This window comes from Chaetodon auriga, chromosome 8 (assembly GCF_051107435.1).
Source record: "Chaetodon auriga isolate fChaAug3 chromosome 8, fChaAug3.hap1, whole genome shotgun sequence".
Classification (NCBI taxonomy): Eukaryota; Metazoa; Chordata; class Actinopteri; order Chaetodontiformes; family Chaetodontidae; genus Chaetodon; species Chaetodon auriga.
Genome location: NC_135081.1, coordinates 28,917,390 through 28,934,173, shown reverse-complemented (window position 1 = coordinate 28,934,173; position 16,784 = coordinate 28,917,390). Strand labels below are relative to the sequence as shown.

The 16,784-nt window shown below is 48.6% G+C and overlaps 1 protein-coding gene across 1 annotated transcript; it reads left to right on the top strand.

Moving 5' to 3' along the window:
* Positions 1-5,217: 5,217 nt before the first annotated feature.
* Positions 5,218-16,367, top strand: LOC143325182 (gonadotropin-releasing hormone II receptor-like). Its single transcript, XM_076738112.1, has 3 exons — positions 5,218-5,736; positions 14,092-14,293; positions 14,407-16,367. Exons 1-3 carry the CDS (start codon positions 5,218-5,220, stop codon positions 14,805-14,807), a joined length of 1,122 nt encoding a protein of 373 aa, XP_076594227.1. The 3' UTR covers positions 14,808-16,367.
* The last annotated feature ends 417 nt before the right edge of the window (positions 16,368-16,784 follow it).

The following is a 16,784-nucleotide window of genomic DNA, read 5'->3' as shown; positions in this document are numbered from 1 at the left end:
TGACGCTCTGACTCTGACGCTCTGACGCTCTGACACTCTGACGCTCTGACACTCTGACTCTCTGACGCTCTGACTCTCTGACACTCTGACTCTCTGACGCTCTGACTCTCTGACGCTCTGACGCTCTGACTCTCTGACGCTCTGACGCTCTGACTCTCTGACGCTCTGACGCTCTGACGCTCTGACACTCTGACACTCTGACGCTCTACCTCCTGAGCCACAGCCGCCCAGGTATAATCAGGTATATATGTGTATTATTTATAATACATATACCATATTTACACCTCTACCTCCGTATATAAATTGGCAGCACAAGTCAAAGTGAACTTTCTATTACAGTTCGTAAGAATACAAAAAATGACTCAGGGTTCCTCCCGTGCAAGAACCACCGGATGAATTAGTCACTGAGAGGGATACAGTCACTTGGAACGGCTGAAGCAACAACCAAAGAAGGTCTCTGACACCCAATCAGAATCAGCACACAGTGGTGGTTAGTCCCATTCAGTGGCAGGCGCCGCAGCACCTGACCAGTCAAAGGGTCGATGCAGCAACGGCTGAACACATGAAACTGTGGAAGAAGTTGTTCACAGGGTTTCTCTCATCTTCACGCTCTCTGGGGGACGGCAATGAAAACAGAAGAAAAGCCACAGTTTGTAAAAGAAACTGCTCACAATACTTCCAGCCATCATCTCTGACATTAACATGAAATACAATGTGCACAATTTAAAAGACACAAACTGACAATATATGAGCAACATCTTAAGAACATAGGAAATGTGATGATGCTATTGTTGTTGTATCTGGTGATTTTACCCAAACAGTCAGCAGACCTGTTTAAATTACACCAGCATGTCCACACCCCCACCAGGAAACAATACCCCGGACCATGTTAAACTCTGCCTGTCAGTCAGGTGACGAGGAGGCAAACAGCACCACCAGAGAGGGACTGAAAGCTGGCATCAAGGAGGCAAAGCAGAGGCATCAACAGAGACTGGAGAGAGACCTCAACGCCAACAACACAACAACAAAAACGACATGTGGCATCCTCACTGCCCTCCGCTCAGTCTTCAACACCACCAAAACAACAGCAGCTACCTGTTTGTTGATTTCAAGTCAGCACTCAGCATGATCTCCCCCATGAAGCTGAACTGAAACTTAACGCTCTGGGCTTGAGTACAGAGAGGAGCTCAGAGAAGAACCTGCTGGTCAACGTCAACACAACCAACGAGCTCATCGATGATTTTAGGAAAAAGGAGGTGAAGACACACAGCTCCATCTACATCAGAGGAGCTGAGGAGGGGCAGGTGGACAGTTTCAGGATCCTGGGAATCAGCATCACAGAGAAGCTGTGATGGTCATCTCACATCTTCACCCTGAAGCTCTGAAACAACAGAGCACAGAGCTGCTGGACCATCAGACTACAGAGCAGCTGGACCATCAGACCACAGAGCAGCTGGACCATCGGACCACAGAGCAGCTGGACCATCGGACCACAGAGCAGCTGGACCACAGAGCAGCTGGACCATCAGACCACAGAGCAGCTGGACCATCGGACCACAGAGCAGCTGGACAATATGACTCTCAAAAACATAAAAATTTTACTGAAGGTGAAAACTGACATCTGCAGTGAAAGTAAGACTGAGTGTTCATGTATGTGTGTTTATGTGGCGTGTATGAGTGTGTAGTTGTGTGATTGGACATAGAAAAGATTCTTTTCCAGCTTTAAACTTTATGTTATTTCTTTCTTTTGAGTCATAAAGGTGACAGAAACAAACAAACAACAGAAAACAGAAATAAGATTAATAAAGAACGTTTGTAATATCAGAGCTGCATTATGACGTTCATTTTCACGTCTGTTTCATTTTGTTTGTTTCTGACTTGACTTCAATGTAAATACAGATGTTAATCAATAAATGTGTTAATCAATAAACATGTTCTATGGTGCAGCAGGAGACAGACTGATTGATTGATTATTGGTTCATGTGATGTTTCTGATCAGTTTCACCTTCAGATCAGATCTGATTTTAACTCTGGAAACTGAACCTGGATCAGCAGCACACACACACACACACACACACACACAGAGGCGGTCACATGGAGCTCCTCCTCCCTGCGCTGCAGTCTGCAGGTTTCTCTTCAGTGTTCAGAAGCTGTTACAGCCGACAGGAACCTGAACTGATCCGGATCAGACCGGGTTCTGTTCATCAGTCCGGGTTCTTCAACGTTCGCTGTGGGTTCCTGAACAGGGAACATGAGGAGGAGAATAGAGGAGTGTGACGTGATGAGGAGAAACATCCAGAGCTGCTGACCAGGTAAGAACATCGACTCTTTCACAATAAGAGCGTGACTGGCAGACATCAGGAGTTCGTTTCAGTCAGTAAGACAAAGAATCTGAACCTGAAGGACAAAGAGCTGCAGCAGGTTTGTCTCACGGTGTCCTCTACATGAGCACCGTAATGCACTTCAATATCTGTTCAAATAATTATTGATCAGCATGTTTTAAATGTCCTGAGTCTGATACTTTAACTTATCCGTAAAAAGGGTTTTTACCAGATTCCAGCTTGTCTGTTGAGGATCAGGTCTGAACTAAACTGTTTGGATTTCATTGAATAGGAGTTTTATGTTCCTGCAGGTTTACCAGCTGCATCCAATCAGAAACCTGCTGTGTGTGTGTGTGTGTGTGTGTGTGTGTGTGTGTATGTGTGTGTGTGTGTGTGTGTGTGTGTGTTCTGGATGTAACTGCTGAGGTTTGTCAGTTTAATCAATTTACTTTGATCCAGAGGGACATTTCAGCCAATCAGGTGAGGAGAGAGCTGACAAACAGCTGACATGCTGCAGGTTTACACACACACACACACACACACACACACACAAACACTCACTCACACACACACACACACACACACACACACACACACACACACACACACACACACACACACACACACACACACACACACACACACACACACACAAACACTGACACACACACACACACACACACTCACACACACACACACACACACACACACACACACAAACACTCACACACACACACACTCACACACACACACACACAAACACTCACTCACACACACACACACACACACACACACACAAACACTCACTCACACACACACACACACAAACACTCACACACACACACACACACACACACACTCACACACACACACACACACACACACAAACACTCACACACACACACACACACACAAACACACACACACACACACACACACACACACACACACACACACAAACACTCACTCACACACACACACACACACAAACACTCACACACACACACACACACACACACACACACACAAACACTCACTCACACACACACACACACACACACACAAACACTCACACACACACACACACACACACACACACACTCACACACACACACACACACACACACAAACACTCACACACACACACACACACACACACACACACACACACACACACACAAACACTCACACACTCACACACACACACACTCACACACACACACACACACACACACACAAACACTCACACACACACACACACACACACACACTCACACACACACACACACACACACACACACACACACACAAACACACTCACACAGATCCTGCAGCCAGTTCAGAGGTGTAACCTGACCTGTGTGTGTGTGTGTGTGTGTGTGTGTGTGTGTGTGTGTGTGTGTGTGTGTGTGTGTGTGTGTGCAGCAAAACAAACAGAGCTCATGTTGACTCTCAGTCACTGAAAACCTGATCAGAAATCCTGGATCAAAGTTTAACTGTCAAAGCTGATCAATAACAAAGTGTGAACAGCTCCACTTGCGCTGACATGTGCAGGAGGCCTTCTGTCAGTTTGTTTTTTGATCGGTCAATTCCAACAAACGTGGAGTCAGGCTGGACTCTACGTCTCAGTGGACTGATTCCATTCCAGTGACTGAGAGCATGACGCCATCTTAGAGAAACACTGTCGCTGCAGACAGGCCAGATAACATTGACACAACTACAACTATTCATTAAACGATGAAAATACTGCTGCTCAGACGCCCGAACGCATCACGTGAACTGTGTCCTACCCAAATACAGAGCCAGACCAGATCACATCCAACGGGTGACTATGAACCAGCGACTCCTCTTCGTCTTGTGAAGTGGAAGTCCGTCCGTCTGTCTGCAGCCTCGTTTCCCGCTCAGACTGACTGAAGTGAAACCATCTGGAGATCCAAAGAAGAAACAAAGCCAGAGTCTTTTTTCTCATCTTACTCTTTTTTCTTCTGACCCTCAAACTTGCGTTGTGACTCCCCTGAGGGGTCACGAGCCGCAGGTTGAGCACCGCTGGACCATAGCAACGATGCAGTGAGAGAATGTGCAGCTGAGTTCAGGTGTTCCTGTTTCTATTTGTTTCTGTTGGACTGAAGAAGAATCACCTGCAGACCACCTCACCTGTCTGTCCGTCTGTCTGGTTATCTACCAGCCGACAGTCCATCCAGAGACTTCCTGTTTGTCTGTGCTGATTAAAGCTCAGAGATGAGAGTCTCTCTTTTGTGACAGTGTGAACAGCACAAGTCACATGGAACTGGATCTTTTCAATCTGGATTGGAGCCACAGGACTGAGCAGTTTGATCCGGATTCATGTGATGTTGATGTCGCTCGGCTGAACTGAAGAGTTCTGGACTGTCTCTGCATCCACACACCTCCGTACATGAAGAGTAGTTGTTGCTCCTCAAGAAGCCATAATTAAACATTTGTCTCTTTGTCTCGTCGTCCTTGTTATCATCTGCTCAAAGGTTCGCAGGCTTCCACACCGACGTATGAATGAAACCATAAATGCTGAGTTCAGTGGCGTTCAAGACGACAGCGTGCTGCGTGTGATGTCACATGATGTGTTGTTGTGCATGTAGGTCACTTCAGCACTGGAATCTGATCATGTTCAAAAACTGATGTGAACAGTCAAACACAAAAATCAGTAGTAAATCGTAATGTGTTTGATACTGTCACTGCTCTCTGGTCCAATGAGGACTGAGCACAGTCTGTGACGCGTTGAGTGAACAGTCTGTGAAGTGGGCAGACAGAACAGAACAACAGGCTTTGTTTTGGACCTGGATTGCTCCTCATCCTCAGTTTGAGAAAAGTGTCCAAACATCAGATGTGACATCACCCATGACCTTTTCTTTTTCTCAGCAGGATGTCAGGTAACTGGTCTACTGTGAGGCTTTCATCACAGGCCCCACCCCCTCCCAACACCTCCAACTTCCCCCCTCTCACAGACTGGGAGGCTCCCAGCTTCACCTGGGCGGCTCGGTTCCGTGTTGGAACCACAGTCATCCTCTTCGTGTTTGCCGCCTGCAGTAACCTCGCCCTATTGGCCAGCGTGTGGTGTGGGCGCGGCCGGCGGCTGGCATCCCACCTGCGGCCACTGATGTTGAGCCTGTCGTCAGCCGACCTGATGATGACGTTTGTGGTGATGCCTCTGGACGCAGTGTGGAACATGACGGTGCAGTGGTACGGAGGAGATGCGCTCTGTAAGCTGCTCTGCTTCCTGAAACTGTTCGCCATGCACGCCTCCGCCTTCATCCTCGTCGTCATCAGCCTCGACCGCCAGCATGCCATTCTGCACCCGCTGGACGCTCTGAGCGCACACCGCAGGAACCGACGCATGCTGGTGCTGGCTTGGAGCCTCAGCCTGTTGCTCGCATCACCACAGGTAACACACCACCACAGGTGACACATCACCACAGGTGACACACCACCACAGGTGACACATCACCACAGGTGACACACCACCACAGGCGACACTCCATCACAGGCGACACACCACCACAGGCGACACACCACCACAGGTGACACACCACCACAGGTGACACACCACCACAGGCGACACACCATCACAGGTGACACACCACCACAGGCGACACTCCATCACAGGTGACACACCACCACAGGCGACACTCCATCACAGGTGACACTCCATCACAGGTGACACACCACCACAGGTGACACTCCACCACAGGCGACACACCACCACAGGTGACACACCACCACAGGCGACACACCACCACAGGCGACACATCACCACAGGCGACACACCACCACAGGCGACACACCACCACAGGCGACACTCCATCACAGGCGACACTCCATCACAGGCGACACACCACCACAGGTGACACTCCATCACAGGTGACACACCACCACAGGCGACACTCCATCACAGGCGACACACCACCACAGGTGACACTCCATCACAGGTGACACACCACCACAGGCGACACTCCATCACAGGCGACACACCACCATTGGTGACATGTATAGGATAACACACAATGTCTCGGGATCATTCAGTAATTTAGGGCCTGGTTTAGGTCAGGTTTTAGGTTTGGGGTCAGTCTTAAGTGTTTTGTAAGTTGAATATGTTTCTATATGAGATACAACTTTTCAAATCCAGATGACATGTTAGTGAACATATTTTAAGTTAAGTTAAGCTTCAGGAAGCCTATCAGGTTGTCCCATTGCATGTTTCCATTATGTCTAATGTGATGGTACTTGAATGTCAGTCCACTCCTCTTCCGTGGGGGTGTGAAGTTGCTGGATATTAGCAGGAACTGGAACACTCAGTGTGACATGTGGGAAATATCCAGACCATGTAAGAACCGGGATGCTTCCAGGTTCCAGGAACAGTGTTCAGATCTTTACAACATGGGGCCGATCATCATCAACACGCATGCAACACCAGGTGATGGAGGCACAAGAATGGTACCACACCGGGCCTCAGCATCTCGTCATGGTGTCTCTGTTCATTCACATCGCCATCAATAAAATATGCCTGCTTTGTTGTCTGTAGCTTGTGCCTGTCCATACAGCGCAACACACAACACAATCTGTGAAAAACCTGGGCGTGATTTTTGAATCTGAGCTGACTTTTATCCCACATATCAAAAACATAACAAAAATAGGCTTTTATCACCTTAAGAAAATAGCCAGAGTCCGCCCGTTTCTCTCTCAGGCCTGGACAGAGGTGCTAATGCATGCTTTTATTTCCTGCTCTCTGCTCTTCCCAAAAGGAGTATTTCAAACCCTCAATTACTTCAAAATTTAGCCACCCAGAGGGCGGGCCCACATTACACCCATTTTACAGTCGCTGCATTGGCTCCCTGTCCGCTTCAGGGTCGATTTTACGGTTCTTTTACTAGTTTTTAAATGTCTTAACGGCCTTGCTTCCTCCTACTTATCTGACCTGCTTTTACCATATCAACCCTCGCGGACCCTGAGGTCCTCCGGCACCGGCCTTTTATCCATACCACTTTACTCCACACCTGTGGACCAGCCTGCCAGAGAGCCTCAGGTCTTCAGAGACTGTTGATATTTTTAAAAGAAGGTTAAAGACACACCTTTTTAATCAGGCTTTTAACTGACCTTTAAATTCTCTTACGTTCTTATCATTTATCTTATGCCTTTTATTTTGCTGTTTTATATTCTGTAGTATTTTATCCTATTTAATCTACTTTGTTTATTATCTTATGTATTTTTCTTCCTTTAATTGTTTAATTTATTTTAGTTATCTTATATCATGCCTTTTACTTTTAACTGCAATGTTTCCTGTTTCCTCAGGGGGGTCCTCCACACTGAGAGTTGTGTCTGGTCTGCTGCTGGGGGTGCTGGCCCCGGGTCCCTTCGGCCTGGCTGGGCGGGGGGCCCCCCACCTTGGTGTGGGGGTCCACCTGTCTGTCGGAGTTGGGGGGCCTGGGTGCCAGCGCCCCCTGTGGTCATAGTCTGCAACGACTCCTCTCAGTGTGGACGGCCCCAAAGGTGGCGTTTTCCCCGATCGTCAGTGCCTTGCCATGTCTCACCACTGTGTATGTGTGTGTGTGTGTGTGTGTGTGTGTGTGTGTGTGTGTGTGTGTGTAGTCATGGGTGTGCATATGTACATACGGAGGGTGGGAGGGATGGGTTTTCTCTGTTTTTATGTTTTCCTTTATAATGTTTTTAACTGTTGTAAAGCACTTTGTGTTGCATTTTATCGTGTATGAAAAGTGCTCTATAAATAAAGTTTGATTTGATTTGATTTGACATAGCATACCTCCACCACCACCATGGATAGGTAGATTTCACCTGGTGGATTGTTTTTCTGAACTCCTTGTTGGAGGGGCAGCAGCTATGTTTGGGATGTGCTCTGACAGATAACATGGAACATCATCATAACATCATCAAACTCATCTCTGATGGCCACGAGTCCGCCTACAGGTGGGAGGTTGACCAATGGTTGACCATTGACAGTGGAGATGGTTGTGGACAACAGGAAGAACTCAGCCTCACTCCCCATCACGCTCTGTGACTCTACTGTTGACACTGTGGAGTCTTTCTGCTTCCTGGGAACTATCATCTCCCAGGACCTCAAGTGGGAGCCGAACATCAGCTCCCTCATCAGGAAAGCACAGCAGAGGATGTACTTCCTACGGCAGCTGAAGAAATTCAGCCTGCCAAAGACAATGATGGTGCACTTCTACACAGCCATCATCGAGTCCATCCTCACCTCCTCCATCACTGTCTGGTACGCTGCTGCCACCGCCAAGGACAAGGGCAGACTGCAGCGTGTCATTCGGTCTGCAGAGAAGGTGATTGGCTGCAATTTCCCATCTCTTCAGGACCTGTACGCCTCCAGGACCCTGAGGCGTGCAGAAAAGATTGTGGCTGATCCCTCTCACCCCGGACACAAACTCTTTGAGCCACTCCCCTCTGGCAGGAGGCTGCGGTCCATCAGGACCAAACCTCACGCCACAAGAACAGTTTTTTCCCGTCTGCTGTCAGCCTGATCAACAAGGCCCGGAACCCCCCCTGACACTCTTCACACTCCACCTCGGACTCATTTTGTCACATTGACATAGACACAACTCTATGTGTTACGTTAACGCCCAACTTGGATTTCTTTCTGAAAAAACACTGTGTTTCCAAACAGACTTATATATATATATACTTATATTGTCATATTTTTTACTTTTTAATAGTTTATTTTTAGTAGATGTGTCATGCACCAACTTCACCAAAACAAATTCCTCATATGTGTAAAATCATACTTGGCAATAAAGCTTCTTCTGATTCTGATTCTGATGGACGAACTGCTGCTCCTGAACAGAACAAGCATCTGATCTGCCACCATGTGCTTTATTGAAACCACACACCTGACGCTGCGTTACACCTGCCTGGCTTTCACCTTTTCCATGCACTGCTGTGCAGCAGAGGTTTGGAGAGCAGCAGGGGAGGAGGAATCTGCTTCCACATGAACGACGGCTGGTGTGCAGATGTCACAGTGTTGAAGAAATCAGGCAGCCCTCACCCAGAGGCCACATTCATAAACTGTAAAGCCTTTTATTCACTGCAGGAGTTCCCATCGATATTCTGGTCTGTGTTTATGTACCACCTCAGGCCTGTTAGTGAGTCACAACACCTGACTGAGCAGGTAACTAACATGGAGCTGAAACATCCAGGCTCTCTGCTGAATGCTCTTCAGCTGCACAAATCTGAGCCACAAACGGCCAAAATAATACAGCACATAAAGTGTCCCAGCAGGGACAGTAAGACACTAGACCAGTAAGCAGTGTCACTGTTTGGTTCATCTTCTTCCGGCAGACAGAGCTCTGCTAAGCCTGTAGTTAAGACTGGAACGAGGACCACTGATGCAAAGCTGCACTGCAGGCCTGCTTTTACTGCACTGGTTGGAGTGTTTTTGAGGCTGCTGCAGCACATCTGGATGAACTCACTGACACTGTGACATCTCACACTAGTTTCTGTGAGGACTTGTGTGCCTACAACGACAATAAACCATGGTTCACATCTACTTTCAGACAACTCTGCCAAGCTAAGCAGGAGGCCTACAGAAGCACAGACAGAGTCCTGTATAAACCAAACCAGAAACACTTTGACAAAGGAGATTGATGTAGACAGGTGTAGGTGCTGCACAGGACAGCTTTTCAGCTAAAAACCCTTTGTCAGTGAGCAGGAAACTGCAGGACATCACCATCTGCAAGAGCCCAGCTTAGAACCATCAACGGAACGACGACCCGAATATTTTCAGGTTTCACAGGCTCACATCACCACAAAACATGTCGGTGGAGGACACAGTCAACACCTCGACCACCCAGGACATACGCAAAGATCCTGTTTGTGGACTTCAGCTCAGCGTTAAACACCATCGTCCAAGCTAAACTCATCCAGCTCACTGTGCCAGCCTCCACCTGCCAGTGGATAACAAACTTCTCTCATCTGGACTCAGAAACTGATCTGATTTATTTGCAGCTATGAAAACACATGAAACACACATGAACCGTCACCTCTGCTGCTGCTGCTTTTTCTCCTCTCAGCTTCTGAATTTTTCATCAACATTCTGCAGAATATTTCCACAGTTAATATTCAGCTCACAGCTCACAACTTTAATATATTATGAATATTTATGATGTCAATCTGCAGAGCTGCAGTGAAGGAAAGCTGAGGGCCAGACTGAGATCTGCACATCTTTCTGTCTGATTATAGAGACTTCATGTTTTCAGAAACAGATTGTTTTGTCACCACTTCATCAGATCATCATAATTACTGTATATTCATAAAATCTTCTGTTGCTTTCTCTCGTGCAGGTGAAAGTTCTCGGTTCACACTGACCCTGCAGTCAAAAGTCCTGAACATGAAATCCCTCCAGGAATGTTCTGGGTTGTGATGGAGAGATTAAATGTGGGAACCCTCCTGCTGTTAGCTGGAGCTAAAGGCTCCCTTGGTTTCTATAAGGAATGCTAACAACGCTAAGAGGCCACCAGTTAAAAAACAGAGCTGAAGTAAACAGCTGAGTTTCACCGAGCAACAGAAACAGTTTATCAAGAATCACACTGAAAGTTAAGCTGGAACTAACACTAGTGTCACACTTTAAACACTAAAACTTTAGTAAAATTACTTTTTCCTGTTGAGCCCTGACTGCTTTCGTATTGGAGATAATCTGTTTCACTGTGAACCAGCTGAACTCCAGGTGAACATAACTGTGTGAGTCATGAACACCTGAGCTCTTCAGATGTTTATTAGTTTCTCCACAAACATCATGTGTTCTCTGTCTCTTTATGTTTATATACAACTAAGATAGTTGGAGATGCATGTATCTTTTAATAAACTGATTGTCACCAGGTGTTGCAGCTCGTCACAGGTCAGGACTGATGTCCATCCATCCATCCATTCCCACCCGCTTATCCAGGGCCGGGTCGCGGGGGCAGCAGTCTGAGCAGGGACGCCCAAACTTCCCTCTCCCCGGACACTTCCTCCAGCTCCTCCGGGGGGACCCCGAGGCGTTCCCAGGCCAGCCGAGCGACATAGTCACTCCAGCGTGTCCTGGGTCTTCCCCGGGGCCTCCTCCTGATGGGGCATGCCTGGAACACCTCCCTAGGGAGGCGTCCAGGGGGCATCCGGTACAGATGCCCGAGCCACCTCAGCTGACTCCTCTCGATGTGGAGGAGCAGCGACTCTACTCTGAGCTCCTCCCGGGTGACAGAGCTCCTCACCCTATCTCTAAGGGAGTGCCCCGCCACCCTGCGGAGGAAACTCATTTCAGCCGCTTGTATCCGGGACCTCGTTCTTTCGGTCATGACCCAAAGTTCATGACCATAGGTGAGGGTAGGAACGTAGATTGACCGGTAAATCGAGAGCTTCGCCTTTCGGCTCAGGTCCTTCTTCACCACGACGGACCGATACAGCGACCGCATTACTGCTGCCGCTGCACCGATCCGCCTGTCAATCTCACGCTCCATTCTTCCCTCACTCGTGAACAAGATCCCAAGATACTTAAACTCCTCCACTTGAGGCAGGATCTCTCCCCCAACCCGGAGGGAGCAAGCCACCTTTTTCCGGTCGAGAACCATGGTCTCGGACTTGGAGGTGCTGACTTTCATCCCAGCCACTTCACACTCGGCTGCGAACCGTCCCAGTGCACGCTGAAGGTCCTGGCTCGATGGAGCCAACAAGACAACATCATCCGCAAAAAGCAGAGACGAAATCTGCCGGCTCCCGAACCGAACCCCCTCCGGTCCCTGGCTGCGCCTAGAAATTCTGTCCATAAAAATAATGAACAGAACCGGTGACAAAGGGCAGCCCTGGCGGAGTCCAACATGCACCGGGAACAGGTCCGACTTACTGCTGGCAATGCGGACCAAGCTCCTGCTCCGGTTGTACAGGGACTGCACAGCCCTCAGCAGAGGGCCTGCAACCCCATACTCCCGGAGCACCTCCCACAGAATGACGCGAGGGACACGGTCGAATGCCTTCTCCAAGTCCACAAAACACATGTGGACTGGTTGGGCAAACTCCCATGAACCCTCAAGCACCCTGTGGAGGGTATAGAGCTGGTCCAGTGTTCCACGGCCGGGACGAAAACCGCATTGTTCCTCCTGAATCCGAGGTTCGACTATCGGCCGGATTCTCCTCTCCAGTACCCTGGAATAGACTTTCCCAGGGAGGCTGAGGAGTGTGATCCCCCGATAGTTGGAACACACCCTCCGGTCCCCCTTTTTAAACAGAGGGACCACCACCCCGGTCTGCCAGTCCAAGGGCACCGTCCCCGACTGCCATGCGATGTTGCAGAGGCGTGTCAACCAGGACAGCCCTGCAACATCCAGTGACTTGAGGTACTCAGGGCGGATCTCGTCCACCCCCGGAGCTTTGCCACCGAGGAGCTTGCAGACTACCTCAGTGACTTCAGCCCGGGTGATGGACGAATCGACCTCCAAGTCCCCAGTCTCTGCTTCCTCTGCAGAAGACATGACAGTGGGATTGAGGAGATCCTCGAAGTATTCCTTCCACCGCCCGACAATATCCCCAGTCGAGGTCAGCAGCTCCCCACCTCCACTGTAAACAGTATTAATGGAGAGCTGCTTCCCCCTCCTGAGGCGCCGGACGGTTTGCCAGAATTTCTTCGAGGCCGACCGGTAGTCCTCCTCCATGGCCTCCCCGAACTCCTCCCAGACCCGAGTTTTTGCTTCTACAACCGCCCGAGCTGCTGCCCGCTTAGCCTGCCGGTACCCGTCAGCTGCCTCAGGAGTCCTATGAGCCAACCAAGCCCGATAGGACTCCTTCTTCAGCTTGACGGCATCCCTTACTTCCGGTGTCCACCACCGGGTTCGGGGATTGCCGCCACGACAGGCACTGGCGACTTTACGGCCACAGCTATGGACGGCTGCATCAACAATGGAAGTGGAGAACATGGTCCATTCAGACTCAATGTCTCCAACCTCCCTCGGAATCTGGTCGAAGCTCTCCCGGAGGTGGGAGTTGAAGACCTCCCTGACAGCGGGTTCCGCCAGACGTTCCCAACAGACCCTCACAGTACGTTTGGGTCTGCCAAGTCTGTCCCGCTTCCTCCCCTGCCAGCGGATCCAACTCACCACCAGGTGGTGATCAGTTGACAGCTCCGCCCCTCTCTTCACCCGAGTGTCCAAGACATACCGCCGAAGGTCAGATGATACGACTACAAAGTCGATCATTGACCTCTGACCTAGGGTGTCCTGGTGCCACGTGCACTGATGGACACCCTTGTGCTTGAACATGGTGTTCGTTATTGACAAACTATGACTAGCACAGAAGTCTAACAACAGAACACCACTCGGGTTCAGATCGGGGAGGCCGTTCCTCCCAATCACGCCCCTCCAGGTATCACTGTCGCTACCCACGTGGGCATTGAAGTCCCCCAGCAGAACGATGGAGTCCCCGGTTGGAGCACTTTCCAGTACCCCTCCCAAGGACTCCAAGAAGGCCGGGTACTCTGCACTGCTGTTTGGCCCATAGGCCGAAACAACAGTGAGAGACCTATCCCCGACCCGAAGGCGCAGGGAAGCGACCCTCTCGCTCAGCGGGGAGAACTCCAACACATGACGGCTGAGCTGGGGGGCTATAAGCAAGCCCACACCAGCTCGCCGCCTCTCACTGCGGGCAACTCCAGAGGACTGATGTCTTATTTGATAAATCCAGGCCCAGACCTTCACCTGGACTGTCCCTATGCTCAGGTAGGAGTGAGGATCCTCTGTCTGTCTCCCTCCAGCTGTTCTTCTTCCGGGCAGTCCGGGCAGAGGCCGTGGACTTCACTCAATGCGCGACTCACGGCAGCTTCCTCCACCGCTGGCAGGAAACCGTGTACAATATGTTCCACTTTCTCACGCTGTACGTCGTCCCCCTGCTGGTGATGAGCTGCTGCTACAGCCGCATCCTGCTGCACATCCACCTGCAACACCTGAGAGACAAAGGTAACACACCTGTGACCATCTGCAACACACCTGTACATCCTGCTGCAAGGTAACATACACCTGTACTACACTGACCAGTGTGACATCGCTAATGGAGTCTCTTCTTCTCTCAGCAGGTGAGTCGTACCTGCGTCGCAGTGGCACTGACATCATCCCGAAGGCTCGGATGAAGACCCTGAAGATGACGGTGGTCATCGTGCTGTCTTTCATGGTGTGCTGGACTCCATACTACCTGCTGGGGATCTGGTACTGGTTCCAGCCTGACATGCTGCGCGTCACACCTGACTACGTCCACCATGCTCTCTTTGTGTTCGGCAACTTGAACACCTGCTGCGATCCCGTGATCTACGGCTTCTACACGCCGTCCTTCAGGGCTGACCTCGCCGCCTGCTGCCGCAGAACAAGGAGCGACGCTTCACGCCGATCCCCAGACAGACTGTCCGCCAGGCAGGGTCCTCATAGTGGGGAGCACGAGTCGGACCCCGCCACTAACAATCAGGCTGCAGGAGACTAACACCGACCAATCAGAGGGCAGGAGATAAATGATGTCACATTCTGTGCCTGGAGACTGTGAGAGTGTAAAGACCTGATCTGGATCAGCTGAAGGTGGATCAGAGCCAGACCCGACCTTATGGGTGGGCCCTGGGGGGCCAGGCCAGCCCCTCCAGGAGTTTGGCCCTCCCAGAGGGAACCAGCATTGTTCTTGTTATTAACATATGTTTGCTTTATCCAAATGTTTGTCGTGTAGTCAACGATCTTGAGTATAAATAACCTTTCAATCAGGTGAGACAACGAATGACGTAAGGATAATTGTTAATTACGATTGGTGATATGTGATAAGTCTTATTAGATGGTCTTAGGTGTTTAGACTCTACAGAGAGATTCTATAATCGAGGGGCATCGCCCTGACCAGCAGCAAGATAAATCCTCCAAAAATCAGGGGTGCAAGCCCCCCAAAGCCACAACCTAGTAGTTCCCCCAAAGAATTAAACAAATGGAGGTGATAATCTGCTACAAGAGGAAATATTAAAAAAGTGTATGACAGAAAAAAACTGAAGTTAGGGGTTAAAAATCAACAATGTGCTGTGAATGAATACACAGAAACAAAATGGTCCTCTGCTATCAGTCATTTTCTCCACATGAAAGGAAGGAAAGTGTCAGGAAAAATAGCCTTTTAGCTCAGTGTAGCTTTAGCCAGCAATGGTGGCAGAAAGCCCTGAAGGCAAACTCAGCACAGGCTGAGATGGCCAAGGAGCTTGCTGAAGTCCTGCAAAACCACAACCAAGGTTTTTACAGTGAATCACTGCTCTCCTCTCAGACCTGCAGCCGTCCACTATTTTCACAAGACAAAAGTAAGTAGTAACTAGTTACATTTCTAGTTACTACCAAAAGTAATGGAGTAACAGCAACGCCCATCACAACACTGGTGACAGAACAGTGGAGAGAAATGTGGACACAAACATCAACACAAAAGTCTGAGTCCATCAGTAAATAACAAGACGTCTGTTTTCTACTTCAATTCAGTTTTATTTGGTTTTCATGTGTCGAAACATCAGAAAGTAGAACAGCAGAAACACGTTCAAATACAAAGAGTTCATCCACTGAAAACACTGAAAACCACCAAACAGTGTGAAACTCTAACTCCAAATCTGTATTTGGTTTCCATTTAATTACTCAGTGTGGACAGAATCCAGGTGTTAATCTGGTTTTGGACGAAGCTCTTCATGTTTCTGTGTCGTCCTCCATCTGTTCTGCTTAAAGCTTTGAGATGCTTTTCTTTTTTATGACACATCAATGAAATTAAGATGTTTTGAGAGAAAAGAAATTAAAGACATTAAAGCATCACTTTTCTCATTGGTTCTAGCCTTCAGTCACTACGATCTCTACTTCTTAGTTTTAGTTTCTACAGCGTGTTGACAGCTGGAGACGGTCTGAATTTCCACTAATGACATGGTCAAGTAATCGGGTTTTTATATCTACTCGTGTCCTGTTCTTTTTTTTTTTTTTTTAGGCACTATATAAGAATGATGTATTATTATTATTAAATAAAACATCTGGAAGAATATGGCTTAGAAATGACACATATGGCTTATTATTAAATATGGCTGATGTCCACTGTGCGTTCAATCAGCGTCTCGACCTGCAGCTGAAAACACGACATTTCTTAAACTCTAGAAACATTTTCAAACATTCAACTACCAACAAAACAAACAGAAAAAGTCAAACAATATAAAAACAGGGAGGTAAAATGATAATAATCATAATATTATGAGCAATAATAATAAAAATTGGAATGGTCTTCTTTACAGGTTTTCATTTTGGCAGAATTTCCTCTTCACCGCCGAATGGCAGCGACGGAAAAATAAGAATGAACTGAAAGAAGAAAGTTCTAGAAAAAGAACAGCCAGCATTATATTCATAAACATCTTCGTTTGCTCTACTTTCATATTTCTAGAAACACTCAACTCATTTCAGAGCAGAGAGGAGCTCC